General features: G+C 36.7%; 1 protein-coding gene across 1 annotated transcript in view; it reads right to left on the minus strand.

Annotated features, from left to right (window-relative positions):
- Nucleotides 338-21,426, minus strand: part of LOC109838973 (nuclear pore complex protein NUP58-like) — a 25,040-nt gene continuing 3,951 nt past the window's right edge. Inside the window, exons 2-8 of the mRNA XM_020407404.1 lie at nucleotides 19,693-19,750; nucleotides 10,051-10,111; nucleotides 4,477-4,591; nucleotides 2,520-2,942; nucleotides 1,438-1,975; nucleotides 892-932; nucleotides 338-708 (exon numbers count right to left, since the gene is read on the minus strand). Coding sequence (XP_020262993.1) covers nucleotides 670-708; nucleotides 892-932; nucleotides 1,438-1,975; nucleotides 2,520-2,942; nucleotides 4,477-4,591; nucleotides 10,051-10,111; nucleotides 19,693-19,750 — 1,275 coding nt within the window. The 3' untranslated portion in view covers nucleotides 338-669. The remainder of the gene's footprint in view (nucleotides 709-891; nucleotides 933-1,437; nucleotides 1,976-2,519; nucleotides 2,943-4,476; nucleotides 4,592-10,050; nucleotides 10,112-19,692; nucleotides 19,751-21,426) is intronic.

The raw sequence follows: 21,426 nt of genomic DNA on the forward strand, positions 1-21,426 counted from the left end.
TGAGCGTTGCACCCAGATAGACAAGAACTGAACATTTTTGAATTTTCTCTCTTTCGCCCCCTCCCCAATTGTTAAGAGTATTACTGTTAAATTTTCAAGGGTGGGCATTTTTGTTACGTTCCCAGGTGGGAGGGCATCCCCGTTGATTATTCTTTGTATGAAGGCAGTCTTCAGAATTCCAAAAACGAAGCTCAGATGACCAAATTGGTGGATATACTCAGCTGGAAATTCACCTAACTACTATGTCGCTAGCTTTTCCCTTGAAGAGCTAACAAAAAACATGTCAGTAAATTTTTTTTAATTATCTACACCGTCCGAAGAACCCCAAAAATCACACTGACCAATAATTGAACTAGCATTGCTACATGATATAACAAGAAACAGGGTTACAATTTGAAATCCAATTGAACACGGCCTCAAGAAGGAAAAAAGAGGGGGGAAATAATAATAATAATAAGGCAAACCAGTGAAGTGACAAGATAAGTTGCAGAAAAATCCAAATTGTGCACTAAAGAATACATGCGCAGCATGATCCATGCCCATCTTAATTATATCAGAAGGAAACGCGGGTTGCCAGGCCTCTTGCAAATCACCATGGGTCGCTCGCCAAGGTAATTAGCCTTAAGGTGCCTCTCCCTGAGACAGGTACTGTAATTAGATCTAAACTAGCTAGCGCCGGGTTGTACGAGATTTAGGCCTGGAAGTTTTCTGCCATTGTGAAGGAAAAATGAAAAGGTTGAAGACATATAAATGTAAAGAATAACAAACAGGTAAGCAACGGTGCATTGATCAGGGAACTGATCTAGAATGCTATCCATTCTTATCCTTGAGCTATATACCAATGCACAAGGGCAAAAGAAAAAGGGAAACAAATGAAGTAACATGACTCACAGATGCAGCCCCAAAGCTAGCCCCTGAACCTGCTGCAGCACCTAAATTTTGAAAATTATTGTCAGTATTGGATAAAGCATATATTGGGAGAGAGTGCTGGGAAAAAGAAGAAGAAGAAGGAAGCAAAGTATCATCGGTTCTATGCAAGTGAAGTTTAATTAGTAGAAAACAAACTCTCATCCATGTCTAATCTTTTTCTTTTCATCCCCGTTATGAGAATCAAAATTCATATAACATTTTTCTGTTTCTTTTATTATGCAGATTATTAAGTGGATATGAAGTGACGGATATCTGTCAAAGTAGTGTATGGTGAGTGTTTTAGATTAAAAAATGTATTAATTGAGTACACATCTGAATAAATGTATCCTTATATGCTAGGGGTGTACATGAAGTTTTGCTGTGGGTTCCGATAGAAGTACCCAGGCAGGTAACATAGGTAATATATAACTAGTATATTCGATGGTGACTGATATCCAAGATCTTAGTTTAAGGTCTTTATGCAATAGATAACATTCTAAATATCTAAAGGTTGAAACTAAAATATACCTGAGGTGAGTGTTGGCGTCGAAAAGAGCGTAGAACCTCCCATGGCGGGAGTGGATGCAAAGGATGGGCTGGATCCAAATAGCGACGGAGTCTGAGCAGACCCAAAGAGAGATGATGAAGATGTCCCAAAAGGTGTTGACTGCGGTGTAAAACTAGGTGTGCCAAATAGATTAGAAGCTGGAGCAGATGTTGTTGGAGTAGAAAAGAGGGATGAGGATGAACTAGGAGCAGCCGGCGTGCTAAACAACGAGAACCCGCTGCTACCAGAAGAAGCAGTAGAGGTCCCTGCTGCTGGTTGTTGCTGAACACTTGATACTGGCATTGTTGGGCTAGAAAATAATCCTCCACTCTGACTGGATGATTGTGCAGAATTTATGGGTAAGTGCAAAGTAGGATGAACTCTTCGAGCAGCAGCTTCTTGTTTGGCTGTTTCGCGCCTGTCAGCCTCAAGAAATGGATCATTCACATCACCACGACGCCTGTGGTCAGCTAGATATGCTTTCTTCATAGACTCAATGTATTGGTGAAGGCTCTCCACCTACAAAGAAACAGTTGCAGCTTTAAGCCATCTAAAATTGTCTAGATACTCATTGTGGGTAGGTGAACAACAGGACCATTAAACTCGTTGCAAGTATTCAAAGATAAGTAATATATGGCTGCTAAATCAACGATTGGGTTAATGAACATGAAAAATACATATGTGACTGGAAATAGAATGTTCAGGGGGGAAATCATTTCTCTACCACAAGTAGAAAGAGAATATTTGTGTGTGGGAAAGACAACCGTGGATTGTAACTTACAACATGAAAATCAATGACAGAGTAAAAGGAGAGAAATAGTAAATTAAGGAAACGATATTCTCGCAATACAACTGAAATCGATATTTTTTTCTTAATGACAACTGAAAGATATTCACATGGAGTGTACCAATGAACAGAGTATATGTAAATATGTTATGCATGATGTTAAGCATAGATCTATAAATACAGTGATGATAATATCAAACATAATACATTCCATGATCAACATTATTTTGTACCAAGTTAGTAATAAAATTCTTTAGTTTCTTGCAACTCATATACCTTGGCAGCAACATGAACAAAGAAATCATGCACATTTGACATGACATTAGGTAGAGACTGTAGGAGGCCTGATCCAGAGGTTGACGAGCTTTTGTCCGCATCCATAAAAACCAGCTGTTCCAATTCTTCAATCCACTGACAACATTCAACGAGGTATTTCTCAAATCTGGAAACTGTATGTTGTATAAAAGGAGATGGTCTTTTCGGAAGCCCGATATAGAAATCATACATGGGCATCGAGGTGTCAGTAGTTGCTTGATTATTGGCTGTAGTTGAAGGATCCTGATGACGAAACCTTGGTCTAAGCCTCATATATGACCGTATAGCAATCTCTGTGTTCCACATCATATTTTTAGCTTCAGTCATCAATTCTTTCACAGTAATTCTCTCCCTCTCCATAGCAGTACTGGTTCCTCCCAGTTCCTGCAAAGTGACAACAATTGGCAGTCATCAGATAATATACACAGGCAGATAAAAATTGAAACCAGTCTGATGCATGTAACATAAAGAAACTGCTCTACTCAAGAGTACATCCGTGGTAATTTGGTAAGGGACAGGCAAAGAAAGTTTTGAAGAGTAGAAGGTAACAAGGCAGAAAAGCTATTATTTTCTGTCATGTCCCGTAATACGGCTAAACTTTTTTTTTGGCACAGTAACCACGAGAACGAGGATGAAGGTTTTATGAAAACGGGTGTCGTGGTGAATGACCAAACTAGACCATGCGACACAACAGAATTATTAGAAAATGGGGGGGTGGGGGTGGGGGGGTACACGGGGGGGTACACAGTAAGCACGAGAATGGGGATGAAGGTGTTACGAAAACAGGTGTCATAGCGAATGACCAAAGTAGACCATGCAAACACGATAGAATTATTAGAAAATAATTCACCTTGCTTAACAATTACAGTGTCAGGAACAGTGCATCTCATTATATGAAGTCACAACAACTAATGATTTAGAATATAGCACATCAGTTTAAAATCTGATCTATGATACAAGCCTGTCAGGGTTAATACACTTGCTCCCTTCTATAATTAAATGTGGGCGAACTTCAGTTTGCAATCTAAATTGCAACTTGGCTAAGTTGACAAGATCCGAGCAAACTTGGCAAGATATTAAAAAAATAACTAAAAGTAGGATTTCACCGCAAAGAAAGTACAGATATTTGAAAATCGATACCAAAGAAAGTACAAAAATTCTCACACTTTCAAGTCCAAAACTTCACATGGTATACTCAGTGAGAAGTAAGAATAAACGGCATCTCAATAAGTGTTTACCTAGGTCACCCAGAAACTTCAACTTGGCTCCCGTATCCGTGTCCGTGTCCGACACTCCGTGGACACTTCTTGGATATATATACATACATTTATTCAGTGTATTCAATCGTATACACATATTTAGTTCAAAAAACTCATGATACACTTTTGAAAGTATATTGTACACTTCATCTCAAATTTATGCAGCTCATTGGACTCAGGACATGTTAGTTTTAGCACAAACCTGTGAACTAGTATGATTTTAGGTATCTTAATTCAAATATGAGCGGTTTTGCAACTTATAATATACTCGATAAAGAAAACATAACAATGGTATAAGGATTTTAGTTCTCATAACATGTGGATGAAAAAAAATATCAATCTCATATATATTATTACTTTTAATATGTATGTATACAGCCGTGTCCCCGTGTCCTAACTTTTACTATTTTTTTGTGTCTCGTATCAGCACTCGTGTTCGTCTCCACACCTGCACCCATATCCATGCAACATGGGTGTTTTCTAACACCAACAATCGCCAACACTGGCCCAAAGACATGAATTAGCACAACATTGTGGGGAACATAAAATTTTAAATCAATAAGGCGTGGAGTGTGAAATAGCTGAAAATTAGCAACCTGTAATCTAAATGATGATCATCACAGAATAGCTTAGGGTAGCAAGAGAACATAGAGAAGAACCTGTATAATTTGACTAGTGACAAGATCAAAATTGTCGCTTGATACTGAAGAATCGTAAAGCCGGCTACACTGATCTAGCCTTTGACTCTCATCTCTGTACTCCAAAATATGCTCCCTATATTACAAAGAGACCTTACATGTTAAATAGGTTCATATGAAGGTTAGCATTCAAAATGCCTAATCCTGTTTACAATTGAAAAGTTCATAAAACATGATGCATCTAAAGCTTCTTGTGCAGCAAAACATCGGCTAGGCAAAACTTAAAATGTTTCACTTCTATTTCTTCCACTTTTTCCCTTCAGAAGCATACCAATGTAGCTAGTAACAAATAAAAATAGGCAATCCTTTCCTTCACAAATTCTCGCCTTTATGAGGAAGAAGCAGGTGATAGTGGAAGAAGACTGAAAGAGGCCTATTTGAGGTAGGGCTTCAGAATAAGTATCATCATTGTGGTACAACTTTATATTCGAAGTAGCGCTACTCAAGCAATAGTCTGAGAGTATATACTATAGCCTTATTGCGATTTCATGTCACTAGCTATTAAATTCAAGAATGCAATTACTAGAATACATTGTATAAAATGAAATAATAACCGATTACAAACCTAGCAAAATAGAATGCTAACACTGCTACCCATCCAAATCATGATGCTTGCAACAACGTTCTCTGATGATGATCAAATAGCAAAAGATTAACATAAGAATATAAATTCAACCCATATACCCCAATGCTTGAGAGGGGGAAAAAAGCCATACAACAAAAAGAAAAAAGAAACCACCACAGACACGGAGGCAGAGAAAAAAAACCATGTCCAACCCATGACAACAACTTCTTCACATTTCTTCATCCTGATGCAGCAAGAATAGTTGCTACATGATCAGTGCGTATCAGAAGCTAGTGTCACGGACTTTTCTAGGGTGTAAAATATACCTCTTGAAACAGATCATCACAAAATCAAGGGTCTAGTCATACTTAGAATTTAAAAAGAAAATTTAGTTTAATGACACATTAACTGAACCTAGGTATTGGAAATAGATAAATGACATTTGGAATATCATTTTCATTGATTCTAACTTTGAAAGTCCCTGAAGATTTTTGTAACTTGAATTTCAAGACATTTAGAAAGGCATGTGTTAATGAAAGTCTTAGTGAAAAGTGACTAGTTTCAAGCTTCATTATGGATCAGCTGCCACCAATCTGCTAATAAAAGAATGTCTTCCTATATCTATGTTGTTAAGAAACTCTCCCCGAACTCGAAGAGTAACAGAACAAGCAACTTGAACTTGAAATGGGGTCTGTGCAGGAATTGGGGATTGAACTTGATCTAAGATGGAACTCTGCAGCACTACAAAATAGTCCTCGTGGTTGGCTCTCTACCCCATATAAAATGTACATCCAGCCCACCCAAAAAAAGGAAAAACACACACAAACACAAACACTTGCCAGACAACGTTCGTTTATGCCGCCACTCTTTCCCAGTTCCCAGCATAAAACAGGTACACAAACCCCCAACCCAAAGCCACATCCCCCCCCCCCAAAAAAAAAAAAAAACCAAAAAATACCGTCAGAACACAAATGCTTGAAGTTAAGATCGTGCCCAGTAGTGATAACTGTGGTTTGATATATCATCTCTTCCATTAAAATAAGTGGACATATTGAAGTCTTCCATCATGCATGATCGTAATGGATAGGCATGCATGCCCACTTGGAGAAAGTGAGATGAATGACGATAGAGACTGGAACGAGGATCAGGCAGGAGATAAAGATCTCTTTGCTAATAAATCTAGGCAATGAACCTGGGAACAGCTTGAAGGATGCAATAGCAAGCTTTGCAACTCATACAAATACAACTTAAATGGTGAAGAATTCCACTAACTCCAGGCTATGGATAGAGTGGGAATGTCAAATAGGCTTTTGATGGACAAGTTAAGAAGTCTAGAAACCCTAATTGGTGTACCCTAAATTATCAACAAAAAGATAAGTCATGCCAACAGTTTTGTAATGACCTTGAACCAACCTTCAGTTTGCATGTAAATCGTAGTGTGAAATTCCAATGCAAGATCAAAATTTCTATAAGTCGAATTACACTAAATAGAGAATGCATGCTATGCAGCCTGATACCTAGCCCGAAAATGGTCAGGAAGTCAAAACTTTCAACCATAAAATATCATGGCTGACCTCCCTTGATTCAAAAGTCAACTTCTAGAAGCAGAAATACAAGTCAGGAATCAAAAAGTCAGAAACATAACTTCAACTCTCCGAATTAAGGGTAAATTTTCACCAAAAAAATCCCTGGACTTTATGGGGTCCTACAGGAATCCCCGTTAATTTTTTCCGCACCCCACCTCAAACGTTTATGAAACTCCTCCCACAGAAACCCCCCCCCCCCCCCGACAAACATTTTATGGCTTCGTTTGGCCCACTTTATTTTGACTGTGTAGGAAATAAGTACCAAGGTTTTAAATGTCGGCCGACATGTCCAGTTTGAGGGCTTGAGCGACACGACATGAGCGTTTTCAACTCATATATCGGTTTTCAGGGCCAAATCGAAAATATCGGGACCATATCGGACATATCGACCGATTTTTCAGCCTTGAAAAATCGACTGATATGGCCCTTTTTTAGATCTGTTTTTTGTTATCGGGTTTGGGTTTAGTGATAAAAACCCAAACCCTTTTGACCCGTTCTCATGTTTAAGGGTTTCTTATGAAACCGATAGAAAAAAAGAGAAAAATTAGGGATACGACGGACTTGGGAAACGATCACTCCTTTCATGAACGACGACGTCATTCCCCTACCTCCATCTCGGACCCCCGTCGTCCATCTCCTGTTGCGCCCCGAAATCTGAACTCTAACCAAACCCGAGGGTGGCAGGGTATCCCATCGTCGGGATAAAGAGAAGAGGGTGGTCGGTAACTCATCCGAAGGACCACAAACAGACGAAGAAGAAGAAGAGCCCCGTTGCCGACACTGCCTCCCTGCGACGTCTCGTGGCCGACACTACCTCCCTGCGACGTCAGAATCCACCCATCGCCGACGCCACCTCTAGAATTTATAAAGTATGCTTACATTGAATTTAGGAATACTTAGATTACATTTCGGACATAATATTATACATATGCGCACCACCTGATATGACAATCCGATATTTAGTCCATGTCCCCCGATATATCTCTGATTTCCGCTATCCGACATGGATTTTAACCATCCGACATGAACCCGACATCTGACATTTAAAACGTTGATAAGTACTTGTTGATCCATTTACACCATTGGGAGTCCATGCGAAGTATGAATGCAAAGGGGTTTTATTTGAGACGCCCCAAAGTTAAGGGGGTTTTGGTGGGAAGAAAGTCAGGATAGTTCATGGGAAAAGCCTCCCAACTGCAGGGAGGCTTCAAGGAATTTACCACCAAATTAATGTAATTTCTATATACAATTTAATACCCAAACACGCGCTAGAGTCATCCAACACAAGACAGGCATTCAACCATATTGGAGATAATCAGATTGGGGATAACTAGTGTTTAGTTCATGCACTATATGCACAGAGTTAGAATTTACATTAAATTTCATTCAAAAACCTATTATTATGAAACTTGAAGCATTATCCTACTTTTTTACATATAAACATATGATGTTGGTGTCGATAGCATATTAATATAATAATATCCAAGGTTTTGAAAGATTTTGTGTATCCTCACATCTTGCCGTCTCCAGGTTATATATATAACATCCCATATATATATATAAATATATATATATATAATAATTATATATATAATATATATATATGAGAAAAATGGGTATGCTTGTTTACAAGTATAAAAAATTATGCTTGGTAGTGAAGGTGAATAATCCCTCTACTTCATTCAATGGTTATATATCGCCCCATACACTCCTCAACGCCATGCTGAATGTAGTCCCTTAATTTGAATGAGTGAAGAGGATTATGTCACCTCACTACCAAGCATAAATTTGTGTTTGGTGTACCAAAGCAATACCCATTTATTCTTATATATATATAATATATATATATTATGATTATATATATATATATATATATATAAAGCAAATATGGGTATGCTTGCGCTACCGTAAAGCAAAAGTGTGATTGGTAGTGAGTGCACACAATTTTCTCCACTTCAATCAAATTGGTGTTAGTATATTCCTCATGCACTCCTCAACTCCTCAAACTCATGTGGAAGATTGATCCCTCATTTGAATGAGTGAAGCGGCGATTTGTTGTCACCCGTCACTTACCACGCACAAAATTTGTGCTTGGGTACGCAAGCATACCACATATTTTCTCTTTCGCTATATATATATATATATATATAAATATTATGCGGAAAAGTGTCCTAAGGGTGTGATGCCTTAGATAATCATCTAAAGGCGACCCGGGCGTCCTAAAATCACACGATGATTGAGCCTTACATTTGTGCGATGCATCCGCCTCCGTTAAAACTTGAGACAATTCGAAACCAACACAACCAAGTTTGGGGTGAACCTATCTGCCGTTTGACGCCTCCTCGTCGAAGCTATGTGAAAAGTTCTATTCATTCGAACCTGTTAAAATTAATACGAGTGGATGAAGGCGTCAGAACGACGCATGACGCTTTAGCCTCATGGAATCATATATAATATATATTATATATATATAATATATATATATATATATAGAGAGCAGAGGAGAGAGAGAAATGTGTGATTATTCGCGTACTAGCAACAACATTTCGTGGCTGCGTATGTGAGGTGACGTATATTCTCATCGGCACAACTGCATTTCCAATTCTCACGCACTGGGGACCCAAACTCCATAGTGAATGTGGGCGCCCCGCGATTTCCAATGAGTGGAAGCACGGAATATGTCACCTCAAGACTGACCAAGCACAAAAAACTTGTGCCTGGTAATCCAAGAGCATACCATTTTTCTCATTATTATATATTATATTATATATATATATATATATATAATATATATATATATACTTATATATATGTGTTGTGTGTGTGTGTGGCTGTGTGTGTGTGTGCCCTAATATATATATATATACATATATATATATATTATTAATATATATACTATATATATATATATATATATATCGTGTGTGTGCTGTGTGCTGTGTAGTGTGTGTGTGTGTGTGTTCGTGGTGTGCTGTCGTGTTGTGTGCTATATTATATATATATATATACTAGGATGTTTAGTTATAATTTGATTGGCTGCTACGCCCTTAATAATGATGCTTACCTCATGAATATGCACTTCCTATACGCGCCCACTTCAAAAGATTTAGTTAACACTTTCTCTTGATGAAAGTACAATTCTTTTTTCTTTAGTTGTGATGAGCTTTGTGGGTTACAATTATATACTCTAAATAAAAGCTAACTTTCAAACAAAGGAAGGATCAAAGAAGAAAAAACTCGATTAGGAGGAGAAGTTTCTGCAATAAGAAGATAAAAGTATACGAGCAGTGATACCGTCACTCTCGCCTGTTGAAATGAACAAGTAAATAAAAACAAAAAAGAAACTTCCTTTTTTATTTTAAGGGAAGGATCAAGAAGACGCACTCAATTTGAAGAAGCAACTTCTGAGAATCTGGATGGAGATCGGTCCACTTTGGTATGTGTACTGCAGGGTTTTATTCGCACAGTAAAGATGGCGTAATTTGCTGGCTGCTGCTGCTGCTGCTGCTGCTGGCTTGCTGCTGCTGCTGCTGCTGCTGCTGCTGGTTCTGTTGAGGGCGAGGCTGAGGCTGAGCTGAGGCTGCGGTTGAAATTGGAACTGCGGCTGCTGAGGGCTGGCTGCCTGAGCTGAGCGAAGGAGGGAAAAGGGAGGTCTGCTGCTGAGGTTGAGGGTTCGGGAATTGAGGCGAAGGAGTTGAGAAGGAGAACGCCATTGGTTCGGATCTCTGCCAATTTGTTCGGGGACGAGAGACTTAAAACCCTAGTTATCGTGTTCCCGTTTATGGCTGGGAGATTCAAAAAACCTAGCTCTTGTGGGATTTGGGGTTTTCGATTTTCAAAACCCTAGTTGCCGGTTAAATCATGTGAGAGGAAAGCCGCGGTGATGGGGACCACTTCAAGCTCCATGGTCTTGACAGCTGTCGCATCCAACGGCTAGCAACAAATAACCGATTGAGGGGCGACGATATCCTCATTCTACACGGGTGCCCTGATGTAATTTGTACACTGGTGAGAGTTTTTGGTACAAGTTCCTCAAAATCAACTGTATTTGAGATTTATTTTCAAAAATCTATATATTTCATATTTATATTTCATTTTCGACTTAGTTTCAATCTGCTCACTAAAACTGTGTCGAAAATGCTAGATAAATTATGATAACTTCACGTGTTTAGAATCCTGTGAAATGTAGTGCTTAATTAATCAGCGCTAAATAAAAAGGTTACGAAAACTTTACGGGATTTTTGTTTAGTGTTGATTGATTAATTAAGCACTAAGCTTCACGATATTCTAAGTCCCGTGAAGTTTTCGTAACTTATTTAGCATTTTCACCTAGTTTACTAGGTCGTATACTAAATAAAAGATAAATAGTTATGTTTTTAAAAATAAAGTTCCAAATGAGTTAGTTTTGAAATTTTGCCATTTTGTAGCCTTTGATTATAGAGCTGACAACTTCGGTACTCCAGTAAATCTTTTTGAAGTATCAATGGCATTGGCAGCAGTTATAAAACTAGAAATATAGCTTTCTATTTTCTTAGTTGACATCATCTTGTTACGTCAATTTACAAACTATAGGTTTACTTTCTTGTTTGATTCTGTTCTCGCCAAAGTAATTATTGCTAGGCTTACCATGTGTAAAATTTCTCAGTGTAATATAAAACAACAGATTTTGATATGAGTTCTTTGGATTTGTTATTTTGTTGCTAGGCTCTGTTTGGTGTTTGATGTACAAGTTCTGGAGAACTAGGGCTGTCCAAATGAGCATCGAGCTTGGACCTGGCTGGGTCTGAACCCGACCCGAGTCTGGATAAGGCCCAGAAAAGCTGGGCCGGTCGGGCTCCGGGCCCGTCGAGTCTGGGCCGAGGTGGTGAAGCTCGACCCGGGTCCGGCCCGATTTTTTAATTTGTTAAAATTATGATATATATATATATATAATATATATATATATATATATATATATATATATATATATGAGAAAAAAATAGTATATTTGTTACCAAGGCTAAGTTTTTGTGGGCTTGTAGTGAGGTGCATATTTCCCCTCCACTCATTGAAATCTGGGGCTCACATCACATGGGTTGGGGAGTGGTTGGGAATTGGAATGAGTGGATGGGCAATATGACACATCACTAGGCCAAACAGCAAAATTTTAGTGTTGGAACCAAGCATAAAGCGGCCGGCCTCTGTCTCTCTGCTCTCTCTCTCTGTCTCCTCTCTTCGTGTAACGTCCTCTCTGCTCTCTCTAAATATATATATATATTATATATATTATATATATATATATATATTATATATATATATATATATTATATATTATATATATATATATATATATTTTTTTAATAATATAATAATTATATGTATGATATGGTCATTAATGCATACTTATATATATTTATAAGTATATATTGTCATTAATGTATACTTATATATACTTACATATATATTTCTAATGTATACTATATATAATTATAGTATGATATGGTCGTTAATGTATACTTATATATACTTACATATAATATATATAGCTATATACTAATTGTAAGTATATACTAATATATACTTATATAGATATAATAAGGTAAATCTAAATTTTTTAATCAATTTTTAGCAAAAAAATCAAAAAAATACAAAAAAAAAAAAGAAAATCCAGGCCGGCCCGGAGCTTGACCCGGTTTGGCCCGGACCCAGGTCCGAGCTAGGCATTTTACCTGGTCCGGGCCGGCTTGTTTGGACAACTCTATGGACAACATAATGTTTGGCTTTTGGTTTTTTGAATATGGTTAGTAGATCGGCTCTGGTTCATTAGCTCCGTTTCATTAGCTTGTATGTACAAGGGGATGGGGGTGTAGAACAATGATGCTTTGGTGTTAGTAGGAAAAGTTTATATGCTTGCTATCAGTTAGATAAAGTTTTTTTTTTCGTCAATGAAACTTATTTTATTCCATTCACCATGTATGCATTGAGAGTACATCACACTCCGCAATAACAAGCCAGATAATGCAGCTCAAAGTTGACCAAAACTAAGCATAGATGTTAGTGTCTCACGTATATATAAAGCTTTTGCCAAACATGTTAAATTGTTGTGGCCAATAATGCAATGCGACGAAATGTAGTCATGTGTCTCCTTCCTATGATCCTTTGAGAGAACCATTGGATCAAACGAGTCCAATCACAACTCCTCCATTCGAAGTGTAATCAATCTATCATTTTATTTCAAACTGTAGAAGGATAAAGGCATGCTAAAAATAAGAGAGAGCATGAGTTTCTGAAGATGTAGAACAAAGCATACTAGTATTTGATTGAGCGAATCACATTACACAAATACACAAAATTAAAATCAATGAAACTTGTTAATAAGACTCCCAAAAATATCTCTCTCGTCACTCTCAACTCTCTCTAGACCAATTTCCATGCTGTGAGCAATGTCGCAGCCCATGACGACGACGTAGATTTGCAAAGCTACAGTGAACAAAGGGAGGAGGAAGTAGCATCAAGGGGATTCAGCTAATCGCTAACAGGGGATCATAAGTATGATGGTGATGTGGTGCTTAATTTGCTGGAAGTTCTCACCAAAGAAACCCTCAGATCCTTTTCGGACCCTAGGACTTGTGGTTGCGTTTGGCAAGGGGTTAAATAAAGGGTTAAGGGGGTTTAACCCTTCATTAGCCTGCCAAACAGAAAAAAAAAACCAAGGTTAACAAACCCCACGTGACCTCAACAGCCTACTTATCCCGTCAAAATAAGGGATTACTATTCCTCGTGATAAGGCGGAACAAGCTTGTTCCACCTTCTCACGAGAGGGTAGGCAGCGTCAATATGAGAAAAATATTCTCCGGTAAAATTGGGGAATTACGATAAATTAAGTTGATGCGGTATAAACATGTACCAAAAAGGTTGCAAGTGCACAACCGTGTCAAGTTATAGTATTTAAGATATCGATCCCACGAGGAAGGTGTTTTGTAGGAGAAAATATAAAATCGGTTCTTATGTTGTGTGTGTGACAAGTAGGAGTGATAAGTGAATGTGATTGTGAAGAGATTGAGAGAATGAAAATGGTGTGTGAATAAGTGCAAAGTGTAAGTGAGAGTGGATTTGAGTATGATCAATAAGGTGAGAAGGAAAAATGAATAAAATAAAAAAATCAAGAATGAAGAATAAAATTCAAGAATAAAAGAAAATGCAAGAAATTAAAGATGGTGGATTCAATTATAGATATGGATAATCTAAAATTGAACCCACTTCTTAGAAAAGGGTGATTCCCTAGAGGGTTCTAGCCTAAAGGCGAATCAAACAAAATAAAAATAAACAAAAAGAAAAACTAAACCCAAGAGGGTTCTAGCCTCAAGGTGAATAGTATAAGAAATTAAAATCTAACTACAAATTAAATTGCAAAATCTAAACTATAAAATAAAATTGCAAAAATTAAATGCAAGAAAATAAATCTATTCTATAAGCATGAAATAAATCTAAGGCAAGAGGGTTCTAGCCTCTTGGCTATTTAACAAGAAAATAAAATCTAAACTACAAGCATAGAAATAAATCTACACTAATAAGCAATAAAAAGGAAATAAAAGAGAAAAAGGAAAGAAAATGCAAACCTCCAAATAATTCTTCATCATCCTCTTCATCATCCAACAAAGAGAAGAAATATTTAAAGTGGTGAAAAAATTATTATTATTAATTGCAACTAAAGTTACAATTTTTGGAAGGCCTTCTCAATTAAGAGTAGCCCTCCTCTCCAAAAGGAGTTTACAAAATTTTCACACCTCTAACCCCTCACTCTCTACCCCTATTTATAGTAATCTTCAATGAATATGAGCCATTGGATTTGTCTTGAGCCCCAAGCAACAATCTCCACATTTGAATTTGCTTTTTGGTTCTTCTTTAGCCCATATGATTTCTTTGATTTTCAAAAGAAAATCCGGTCCAATAAGTTTGGTCTCATTTATGCAGCAGCCGGCCCAATTGAGTTCCCATTTGATTTTCACAAAAAAAAACCGAAATTGAAGAGCTGGTCCAATCCAAATTTACAGCAAAATAGTCCGGTCATGATGTGTGTGAATTCAATTGATTTTTCTTTGGCCCATGTGCAACCATAATCCGGCCCTCTGATCTATTTGATTTTCCAAAAAATTTTTTTTTTTTTTTTTTTTTTTTTTTTGAAACTCAACCGGCCCATATGTATTCTATGAGAGCTCACAAGACTGGCCCATTCAAGATAATTTTCAACTCTTTGGCAGCAATCAAATTCCAGCCTCTTTCATTTGATAAAAAAAAATGCAAATAAGTCCACAACAACATGATAATTATCTTGGAGATCATTTCACTTGCTCTTTGGGCTTCACTCATGGGCTTCTAAAATGCTAAGAATAGAGAAGAGAGATTTTGAGGGGTTTTTATATTTAATAATATTTATTTATATTTATGTGCAAACTAAGCTAACAATAATTATTAATTGTATATTTATTCATATAAAATAGATAATGAGGGTATAAAATTGTAATAAAAATGTGATTATCATAAGTACTTCGAGCTCAGCAGAGTGGAGCAGAGAGAGACGATAATAAAATTGGGGAATTACAGTAAAATAAAAACCCTAATAAGCTGAACAAAGCAACCAATCGAAAGTGAAGAGTATTCAAGCTCAAGCTTCTGCTGGCAACGGTGCCTTCATCGGCGTCGGCCCCCGATTGGCGCCACCTCCGTCGATCCGGCGATCTCATCGTGTGGTTCGCGCCAAAGGTTAGGGTTTCAACAAAATCTTACTCGTTTTCTTATTATTTATTTGATTGATTGAGGTCATAATGTTTCTTATACAAGCCTCAATTGCCTAAAAGGGATAAAGCTCTAGTTGCTTTTGTATAGGGATACAAATCCAATTGGAGGAAGACGAAGAGACATCCATAATTGATTATTTCATTAGCATGTACTTTGATTGGAAGGAATTGTGTTAGAACTAGCGTGCATTATCTATTTTCACAGCAAATAATCGAATTACACTGGAATGAGTCAAATAGAATTTTTACTATAGAAGAAAGATTAGCCCAACATCAATTTCATGCTTTTGGTGGTTGATTGGTGTTGGGGCTTCATTACTATATCATCTCGCATGAATTCCTTCGAAATAAATACTTCAGATGCTCTATATAAATCATTAGGGGGATCTTTAAACCACCACAAAAGGAAGCTAAATATAAATAGGCTCTTTGTGTAGCTCACATGTTTTGTGATAGTTATGGAGTTGATTCTTTTGTGGTTATCCTGATTCGGAATTGAAGGAATGTTGGGTTAATTGAATTTTCCTTCTGGCTAAAACTTCACTTTGTTAGAGACTGTTATTGCTCTTGGATCACTTTCTTCTACTTATTTCCCAATTTGTAACTGTTTTTATTTTTCTTGAAGCAAAGGTTGTGGCCCAACTCCATCTATTACCACGAAGCAAGGCGCACGCGCGCGCACACACAAACACACACACACTGACAACTTTTACTTGCCTATACATACCTCAAATGTCCCTCTCTTTGCTCTTTTTCCCTTGTAAATTCTTCACCACTCTTAAGTGTCCTAAGCATGTGCTTGGTAGCCCAATATCTGTACTAATATGTCATATTCCTTTTATTTTAGACTGCAATTTGGTGGTAGTAGAATCTATGGTGGTGTCAGGTAAAATTTGTTTCACATGTCGTAGAGAAAATTGTGCAAGATCTTTGTAAACCATAATAGGATAGACATATTTTCATTAATATGATAGGAAAAAAGAAGGTACGACCTTAAATTTATCCCGATCTTAGAGTGATAAACCTTTTTGATGTTAGTCATGAACATGGTTGTACTAGTTATTTTGGTGGTAAAAGTGAACTTTCCATTTTGATGTTTGCGATATTTGTAGCTGAGCCAAGTGAAAAGTGTTGGCCTTCTTGTTTTGATGATGTTTAACAAACAATTTACTTCTAATGTTGTTTGTCTAGTGTTTGTGTTTTCGCATTTATTCTAGGCAAACAACGTAGTTGGAGGATGGATGGATTGCGCCATAACGATGATATCAAATGGAGGTTGGCGGAATTGTGGAGTGAAGCAACATGCAATTCATAGTTAAAGATCAAGTTCAAGCTTCATCCGCATGTGTACCAAGTTGAGCTACAATGAAGATCAAGATAAAGCTTGGGTAATCTAGTTTAGATTTTATATTATGTGTGTTAAGTACCTTAAGCTCAATATCATATACACACACGTATTTGGTTTCTATGTATATATATAGTTATATATATACATGCATGGTTTTGGGTTTTTCATGTTTTGAATACTTTTGCAAAATAATGAGATTTCACAATTAAGAAATGCAAATTGGAAAATTCTTTTTATAACATGTTCAAAATATCATTTGCAAACATTTCTCAAAGTTTCATCAAGTTTGGAATTGATTTGTTATGTTTAAAGGAATTTACAAATTCACGTTTTCGTTCGTGCACATGTTCGTGCATGTTTTACAAAACTGATGAGTTTTCACAAATGAGAAGTGATATTTAAAAAATTCTTTCTCTGACATGTTTATCTACATATTTATAAACTTCCCACAAAATTTTACTATTTTTGGAGTTGATTTACTGTGCCTAATTGATTTTACAAAATCGTGTATCACAGCAGATTTTCAGAAACGTTCGCGGTCGACCGGATTTTCGGGTCGGTCGACCGAATCATTTTTTCGGTCGACCGAATCGTTGTCAGGTCTCCCAACGGCTATTTTTCTAGCCGTTGCAGAACTTCTGTTTTGGGCTTTTTGGTCATTTTGTTTTGGGGGTTTTTGCTGAGATTTCTAGTGGGTATATATACCCCATTGCTGATGTCTTTTCTAGTAGATTAAGAGAGTTTAAAAACAAGTTTAAGAAAGTTTTTAATCAAGGGTTTATGTTTGGTTTAAGTGTGTTTATAAGCTTTTAAGCATTTGAGTGTTTTGGTTTTGTGAATCACTTCCACAAGAGCTTGAGGAGATCATCTATTGGTGTTTGAGCATCCAACTCTTCTCCTTCCACTCTTGATCTATTGAGAAGTTTTCTAAACTCAATCTAGCTTCATATTTTATATTGTTTGATTATCTTTTTATTAAGCTAGTGTTCATATTGAGTTTAGTTGATTTTATTATCTCTTTGTTCACACACAACCTATTGAGCTTATTGTATTTGCATACATTATATAATTGGGTTGTGGGATAGTGTGACATTGAGTTGAGCCTAATTGAGTTCTCACCTTGTTAGAGAGAACAATCATTTGCTATATTGTGCTTAATTGTTAAATCACTTTGTAATACTCTTGTACACCGAGTGAGGAGTGTGTGGTGAGAGTCGGGGATCGTCCCAAGAGGAGTGGCGTCGGTTGACGTGCCTAGGGAGAGGTTGTAACCGAGCACTTGAGGGAGACACGGCTAGGTCCAACACTTAGTGGGTGTAGAGTGTGATTGCAAGAGTGTGAGTTGTAGAGTTTTCGGTTAGCTAGAAAACCGAGTGTGTAGAAGAAGTTCCGGCTTCCAAACCGGATTGTGTTAGTGGATTTCTCCCCGGGAGTGGGGAGCGGAGACGTAGGACGGAAGGTCCGAACTCCGTGATCATATTGCTTGTTTGAGTTTGTCTTTGGCGTATTTGTTTTTGTATTTATCCTATATCGCCAATTGTGCATTACTCATTTATTTCATCCACTATATTGTTTATATTGTTTACCCTTGTGTTAGTTGACATATCCTTGCATACATCATATTGTATATCTCTTGGTAGGATATATCATCTTGTGTTAGTTTTTATATCCTTGCATATAATTCATAGTATATCTCATTGCTAGGATATATCACTTGTTCATATTGCTTATTCTTGCTTATAACTCTTGTATATCTATCTTGCAAGAATATACTTGTTAATTAATTTTAATTAGCATTTAATCGGATTAGATTAGCATAAGACCCTAATCACCCCCCCTCTAGGGTCTAACAAAAAGTCTGTTGAAATAATGAGGAAGTTCTCGGAGCAGTATGCTCTTCGTTCAGTAACATAATTTTGTGTAGATAAAAGAGTCACCTCTATTGTCATCAAGGTATATAAACTTTGACATATATGGTGTTATTCAATGAAATCTCAATACCTTATAACTCTCAATACCTTATATGAGAGGACTACTAATCTTTTATTTTTCTTAGCCACGAATTTACACAGTGCTGGAAAACTCTTTGTTATGGTTATGATAGACTTTTACTATATAACTTGGATTTTGGACATTTAGAATACATGCTATGTTGTGCAGGAGTGGCATTAAGAGTATTTTCTACTGAAACATTACTTTACAAACAGTATAATGTTTATGAGCAAGTTGCTTTCCAGCTAACAATTGCAAGTTGAGCATCCATGTTTAACTTGAAGAGTTCTATCTCTAATGAGCTATAACAATATAAACTTTCCGGGTGGGACAGTGAGCTTGTTGGGCCTTCTGGTTTAATTTATTTTTATTCTTACCACTTATTGCTGAATCATACAATTTTTACTGAAGGATGGAATTTTTAGCTTCGTAACAGAGACAAAATAGGATTTGGGGTATTGCATGTAGTTAGATTGCTGAAAGAGAACTTTGAACAATCTAATAGTGGCAAAATAATGAAGTTATCATTTTATTTAATAAAAAGTAAAGAAGCTTGCAGAAGTGCCTATGCGTGTGGTTACAATGAAATATGAACTTTGCTAAAGACCATGATGCATGGAAAAGTGCCTACTTGTGTTAGTATGAATGATGGTGGTAGTCAATTATCAGGACTAATATGCATCCCCTCTGCTGTATTCTGATCCTTTGACATCTTTATTATTCACTTTCACGTCTGTATTCCAATTTTGCATTATATACACACCTTCTGATTTCTGAGCTACAAAACCCCTCTGTTGTATTCTGATCCTTTGACTTGGCTGCAGGAGAAATTAGGAGTTGTGCCCATGTCATGTTTGCTACAGGTTGATAGGGGGTAATTTAACTTGGCAATCATCTCGACTATGTTACTTTGAAGATTGATCAACTTCTGGTTTCCTAGAGACCTGAGAACCACATGCTTCACTATCTGGCATTTACTAAAGCATTTTTCAAAATTTAACATTGTATTAAAGAAATATTGGAGATGTGATGCCACTGACAGTTTAAGCAAATGATCATAGACAATATATAATCGTAGGATTTCTTTTGTGTCATTTCATTTTTTATCTAATACAGCAATCACATGGTGTTTTCATGATTCAGTTCTTTAAAAACACAAAGGAGGTATATCCCAAGTCAAAATTTTGTATCTGGATTATCCGAAGGTACAGATAATCAAAATTCTGCATCTGGATTGTTCATCACCTAGTCTCCACATAACTTACATGCAAGAAATCCTTAAACTATTTTTTTATTGTACATTTTTTTGTATACATGCCCAGCAAGGGAGAAAAATGTTGTCAGATGATAATTACAATTTTGTATCCAGCCATGTTACAGTATTGATGTTGGTGGTTGGGGTTTGTTTTTAGATCCTAGCTTTTTTTCTTTTCAAAAAAAAAAACAGAGAGAAATCCCTAAACTTTGTTTTCATGAAATATATGTTTTTTATGGAAAATCTAATTTCAACCAGGTAGTGTTATTGAAAATTTTGGATCATGCTGACAATGAACGCACGGTGGGCTGTAACTGCGAACAACCAGGTAGTGTTATTGAAAATTTTGGATCATGCTGACAATGAACGCACGGTGGGCTGTAACTGCGAAGAATAGATTAGAGATATGCATATGAAAGGATCATGCTGACAATGAACGCACGGTGGGCTGTAACTGCGAAGAATAGATTAGAGATATGCATATGAAAATATGAATCAGAAGCACGGTGGTGTTCTTGCTAGATTGTGAATTATGAATTAAAGCAATAGAAGAGATTAACAAAATTATTCTTGCACCATATGAAATGGAATGATTTGCTGGTTAAACTGCACGCTACATTCATGCATCAGGTGTTTAGAAGAGGTAAATAACGCGAAGAAGATATTAATGAGGCAACCAGTTATAAATTTTTAGTAAGGGCGAAAGTGGTATTTTTTTGAAAAATAATGAGATTAATCTCCTTAGCCCTTCTTCATTTGCCAAACACAAAAGACTTAACCCCTTATCTTAACTATCGAATCCAAACGGAATTAGATTATTTTTAACCCTTCACAATGGATTAACTAAGTTAACCCTTCTCCTTAACCCATCTTCCTTATCCCTTTGCCAAACGCAGCCTAATGACTTCAGCATTTAGAATGCTCTCATATTGCATGAGGAAGAAAAAAAAAATCCATTTGCGGTTTTGGGACCGCCTAGCAACGATCTCTTTCATTGAAATATGCGCAATCAGATGCTCTTAATTACCAACGAGAAACTCATATGATCCATGTTTTCTTTGCTCAGTTACTCTTGAACCTAGTGATTTTGAGTATCAGCCAGGAGCTACATTTAGGGAATACAAAATATTTAAAAAAGCAGCACAAAATAAAACACTAAAGATGTGCAAACAATACTAGCTTTAATGGACAAATCCAAATATTCAATCAACCAAATAAAGGAATGATGCATGTAAGAACCACAAACAACACTTGCGAAGAGCAAATTGTTTGACCGGATGACCTAAACCTCACAAAAGGTGAAATAATAATAATAATAATAATAATACTATGATGGTTAAAAATCTAAGGGAAAATTGCATATAAGAAGCAAATTATATAAATAAACC

Source organism: Asparagus officinalis, chromosome 4 (genome assembly GCF_001876935.1).
Source record: "Asparagus officinalis chromosome 4, Aspof.V1, whole genome shotgun sequence".
NCBI classification, from domain to species: Eukaryota; Viridiplantae; Streptophyta; class Magnoliopsida; order Asparagales; family Asparagaceae; genus Asparagus; species Asparagus officinalis.